The sequence below is a fragment of the Rhincodon typus genome, chromosome 4 (genome assembly GCF_021869965.1).
Source record: "Rhincodon typus isolate 14 chromosome 4, sRhiTyp1.1, whole genome shotgun sequence".
In the NCBI taxonomy this organism is placed as follows: domain Eukaryota; kingdom Metazoa; phylum Chordata; class Chondrichthyes; order Orectolobiformes; family Rhincodontidae; genus Rhincodon; species Rhincodon typus.
Genome location: NC_063335.1, coordinates 113,800,277 through 113,806,020, shown reverse-complemented (window position 1 = coordinate 113,806,020; position 5,744 = coordinate 113,800,277). Strand labels below are relative to the sequence as shown.

Here is a 5,744-nt window from a genome sequence, read left to right as displayed (position 1 = left end):
CAGTCTCACTGCAGACACACTCCCACAGTCTCATTACAGACACACTCATGGTCTCACGACACACACACTCTCTGTCTGACTCTGAGTTCCTCGCCTGTATAGATCTTGTTTCCCTCTGTGATGTCCGGTAAGAAGTAGGAAAGTCCCTCCGGCTTAGGCTGGAGTCAGAGACAGAAAGAGAGTGACAAACATTAATATCTCCACAATATCAGTTACTCATCTATCCAATCTGTGCAGGCCAATGTGCACTTGTCTATGCTATACTTTGTACTCAGCCTGGAGCATTTTGTGCTCAGTCTTACAGACACATTGCAGTGCATGGACATGTGTCACAGACAGCACAAGGACTGTGCAACCTGCAGGCCTGTGTATGAGACACCATTCCCATGGTGGACCTTTACAGTCAGGACCCTATTGGTCCCAGAAAAATGAGATTGCACCTTTCCCATTGACCAAAAGTTCATGATGAGCCCAATCCCTGCTGTATTCTCACACCAACCACAGTGCAACCAAACTTTTCTCATGCTCCATCAATGAATGTTCCCAATTACAAGCTTGGCTTCTTGCAATGACTGTCCTGATGAGTTCCAGACACAAGCTTTGACTTTTTATTTATTTTCAGAACTGTTCAAATTCTGTACTAACCAAGACATTCTGTACAAACCATGACATTTTATGTTTAAGGTGATTTAAAGACCAAGTGTACAAGGAGGGGTCATCAACAAGAAGGGGCTGCTTTGTCCTGGATGATATCAAGCTTCTTCAGTGTGGTTGGGGCTGCCCCCATCCAGGCAAATGGGGAGTATTCCATCACATTCCTGACTTGTGCCTCGTAGGTGGTGGACAGGCTTTAGGGAGTTGGGAGGTTTATCACTTGTTATGGTATTCCTAGCCTCTAGCCTTCTCTTGTAGCCACTGTGTTTATGTGGTGAGTCCAGTTGAGTTTCTGGTCAATGATAAACCCTAGGATGCTGATAGTGGGGGATTCAGTGATGGTAACACCATTGAATGTCAAGGGGGGATGGTTAGATTGTGTCTTATTGGTCATGGTCATAGCCTGGCATTTGTGTGGCACGAATGTCGCTTGCCACTCGTCAGCCCAAGCCTGGATATTGTCCAGATCTTGTTGCATTTGGACACAGACTGCTTCAGTATCTGAGGAGTTGTGAATGTTGCTGAACATTGTGCAATTATCGGCAAACATCGCCACTTCTGACCTTATGATGGAGGGAAGGCATTGATGAAGCAGCTGAAGATGGTTGGGTTCGGTCTATAAAGTACAGTGTATTGTCCTGTGCAGTGTACACTCTCCATACAGAGGGGTATTGTCCCATGTTCTATTGTATCCTGCAAACTGGGCTCACCTCTGCTTTACTTTTCGCTTTCTTTTCTTTCTTCGCCTCTTTCACATTGCCTTTCTTTCCTTTCTGATTTTCTTTCTCTTCCTCTTCAGCAAGAATCTCCGCCAATAGCTGGGTTTGGGGTAAAGGCAGGAATGTGAAAGACAGATCCTGTAGAACTCCTATGTCTGTGAGAGACAAAACTGCAGGGTATTCGCCATGAGACTATTAGAGCGAGTGGGGGTAGAGTGTGGATCTGATGTTACAATCACATCAGCCATGATTGTAGTGAATAGAGGGGTAGGATGGAGGGGCTAAATGGCCTCCTCCTGCTACTGATTTGTAGACAGTTAACCAATGCAGCAGCATTGAGATTCCCTCACACACACGAAGATATTAGATCCAGGGCTTGATGCCACTATAGCAGGTCGTGAGATTAACTTCAGTCATTGGGTCATTTTGTGGCTATTTCCCCAGAAGCATCAGGAAGGAATAGGTGACCCCCCACCTGAGTCTGGGCCTACATGTGACTCCTTCCCTCTCTGCCTGGGTAAAACTGAACGTTTGCTGGAATCTTTGAGGGCAGAAAAGAGGCTGTAGGAGGAGGTCACGGGTCTTGGGGTAAGAATTACTGCCCACCCCACCCCCCCACCAAGAGACAGGACAGACGAGGAAGTAGAGATGTCTGTCTGCTCGAATTGGCAGCATGGATTGGCTAGAGACCAACTCAAGTGGGCTGTCCAACAAAGAAACAGCAGCTCAATGGGAGGAGCTGGGAGACTCTATCTCCACTTGCCACTGCACTGAATTTGTGGGATCACCAATCGAGATAAACAGCCCCCTCCAGAGACAAGGAAACACTGATGTCACCGGGTGGGCAACATTGACCATCTCCAATTCACCATCACTCTGAAGAAACCAACACCATGGAAGGGAGTGAATAGCGGGAGTGTGATAATAGAGGAATGGGGGAGTATTGGAATGGACGAATGGGGGAGAGTGAACATAGAGAATTGGGAGAGTGAGAAGAGAGGAATAGAGGGAGTGTGAGAATAGAGGAATGGAAGAGTGTGAGAACAGAAGAATTGGTGAGGTTAAAAAGAGAGGAATGGGGAGGTAAAGGATGACGAAATGATAATGGGAGCTATAAGCCAAATCAGGCCACATAAAGCATTTTCTATTCATGGGGTTGGAGTAATTTATTCGCTTGGATAGAGGGCTGACGAACCAACTGAAAACAGAGAGTCAGGATAAACGGGTCTTTTTCTGGTTGGCAACATGTAAGGTGCCACAAGGCCCCAACTATCTACAATCAATATTACTCACATCATGGATAGAAGGCACTGTCGCCAAATTTGCAGACAACATGAAATGGCTGGGAAAGTAACTTACAATGAAGAAAGAAGAAATTTATAAATGGATATGGATAGATTAGGTGCATGAGCCAAAATTTGGTACATGGAATTTAACATGGATAAGTGTGAGGTCATCCATTTTGGTCGGAAAAACAGATGAGAACTTATTATCTAAATGGAAAGAAACTTCAGAATGCTTTGGTGCAGAGGGATCTGGGCGTCTGTGTGCATGAATTACAGAAAACTAGTTGTAGTGCCTGGAACAAGGTCAGCCAGGTGGTCCTCATAGAATATGCGTTCTCTGATTGGTGTTGTTAATCTGCAGATAGAAACAGGAGTGTCAGAGATTCTGATCACTCTGAGAGCTGGCTCTGAGGGAGTTGGATCAGTGTCAAGACTGTCCACGTGTATCTAAGGGGTGACTTGGTGATGGGATACCAGCCTCTGTGGAGTTATTTCACCAGTGTGCAGGTACAGCAGGTAATATGAAAGGCAAATTGAATTCTGCCATTTACTGCAAAAGAAATAGAGTATTAAAGTAGGCAAGTGTCGTACAAGCTATTAATGAGACAGTACCTGGATTATTGCATCACGTTTAGTCCTACTACATGAGGAGGAATGTAATTGTATTGGAGGCAGTTCAGAGGAGGCTCACTACATTGATTCCAGAGATGAAGGATTTATCTTGTTAAGTGAAATTGAGCAGTTTAAGCTGATACTGTATGGAGTTTGGGAATTTAGAATAATGAAAGGAAATATAATTGATGCAAACAAGCTGCTAAAGGAGATTGACAATGTAGACGTAGACAAGGTGTTTAAAGTTTTGGCAAAGATCTGTAGCTCGGGTTGTGGGTGAGGTTGCTGATTTGCTCACTGAGCTGGCTTGTTCTTGTTCAGGTGTTTCATCACCATGCTAGGTAACATCATCAGTGAAGCCTCCAATGAAGTGATGTTATTCTACTCCGTTTGGAATTTATACTGTCTGATCCATTATGGTGAGTTGTGTCATTTATGATTTTAATCTGTATAGATTTGTACATGGGGTCCAATTCTACATGTTTGTTGATTGCATTACGGGTTGAGAACCATGCCTCTAGGAATTCCCATGTATGTCTACGTTTGGCTTGGGCTACTATGGTTACCTTGTCCCAGTTAAACTGATGGCCTTCGTTGTCTGAATGTACCGATAATAAGGAGAGTTCATCGTGCCGTTTTGCTACTAGCTGATGTTCCTGTATTCTAATGGCTAGTGTCCCTCCTGTCTGTCCAATGTAATGTTTGTGGCAGTCATTCCGTGGTATTTTGTAAACCACGTTGGTTCTGCATAAATAAAAAATGAAAGAACTGCAGATGCTGTAAATCTGGAACAAAATCAACGTTGCTGGAAAGGCTCAGCAGGTCTGGCAGCATCTGTGAAGGAAAAATCAGAGTTAACGTTTCGGGTCTGTTGACCCTTCCTCAGGACTGGTTCTGCAAGTTGTGGGAATGGGGTCTTTAATCCTTGTAAGTATTTGTTGTAGAGTGGCCATGGGCTTGTGTGGCACCATGATTCCCAGTGGTCTTCAGAGTCTTTTTGTCATTTCCGATATGTTCTTGATATAGGGCAGTGTGGTCAGTGTGTTAGGGCGTACTATGTCCTCCTGTTGTTGTCTGTTCAGTAGGCATCTGTGGATGAAGTTGCAGGATATTGCAGGCAGACAACAACAGGAGGACACAGTACGCCCTAAGACACTGGCCACACTGCCCTACATCAAGAACATATCGGAACTGACATCAAGACTCTGAAGACCACTAGGAATCATGGTGGCCCACAAGCCCACGGCCACTCTACAATAAATACTTACAAGAATTAAAGACCCCATTCCCACAACATGCAGAACCAACGTGATTTACAAAATACCATGCAACCACTGCCACAAACATTACATCGGACAGACAGGAGGGAAACTAGTCATCAGAATACATGAACATCAGCTAGTAGCAAAACGGCACGATGAACTCTCCTTATTATTGGTAGACTCAGACAACGAAGGCCATCAGTTTAACTGGGACAAAGTAACCATAGTGGCCCAAGCCAAACATAGACACACACGGGAATTCCTAGAGGCATGGTTCTCCACCCATAATGCAATCAAAAAACATATAGAATTGGACCGGATATACAAACCCATACAGAACAAAACCAGAAATGACATTACTCACCATAATGACCAGACAGTATAAATTCCAAATGGAGTAGAATAACATCGCTTCATCGGAGGCTCCACTGATGATGTTACCTAGCATGGTGGCGAAACGTCTGAACGAGAACAAGCCAGCTCGGCGAGCAAGTCAACAATCTCATGTAGATACAATGGTTCCTCATGTGGGGCAATCTAGAATGAGAGGTCATAGATTTAGGAAAGGGGCGAGCAGATTCAAATAAGAGATGAGGAGAAATTACTTCTCTCAAAGGGTCGTGACTCTGTGGAATTCACTCCCCCGGAGTGTGCTGGGCATTGGGACATTGAGTAAATTTAAGGAGGAGACAGACAGATTTTTAATTAGTAACAGGTTGAAAGGTTACGGAGAGTGGGCAGTAAAGTGGAGTTGAAGCCGAGATGAGATCAGCCATGATCATGTCAAATTGAGGAGCAACTGAAGGGGCTGAATGGCCTACTCCTGCTCCTAGTTCCTAGGTTCTTATTATGTTCTAAAGATGTTTTGGGTATCTCTGGCTGGGCCAGCATTTATTGCCCTGTCTCTAGTTGCCCTTGAGAACGTGGTGGTGAGCTGCCTTCTTGAACCGCTGCAGTCCTACTGCTATGGGTTAACCCACAATTCCCTTACAGAGGGAATTCCAGGATTTTGACCCAGTGATCTCCATCTGTGGATTCACTACTATCATGTGGGTAAAAAATTGAAAGCGACATTTTCTAGAAACTTCTCATTGAAAAGAACGTCCTACCTGGTCTGGTGTTTTCTCAGCAAAGATAATGTCTGAGCCTCCCTGTTCCACAGTGGGATAGTCTGGGAACTTTCCGGAAGTGTTACTGTGGGCACAATGCAG

General features: G+C 44.7%; 1 protein-coding gene across 1 annotated transcript in view; it reads right to left on the bottom strand.

Annotated features, from left to right (window-relative positions):
• LOC109926093 (dynein regulatory complex protein 11-like) overlaps positions 1 to 5,744 on the bottom strand; it is a 44,271-nt gene that overhangs the window by 33,893 nt on the left and 4,634 nt on the right. Inside the window, exons 2-4 of the mRNA XM_048596204.1 lie at positions 5,643 to 5,727; positions 1,365 to 1,472; positions 95 to 158 (exon numbers count right to left, since the gene is read on the bottom strand). Coding sequence (XP_048452161.1) covers positions 95 to 158; positions 1,365 to 1,472; positions 5,643 to 5,727 — 257 coding nt within the window. The remainder of the gene's footprint in view (positions 1 to 94; positions 159 to 1,364; positions 1,473 to 5,642; positions 5,728 to 5,744) is intronic.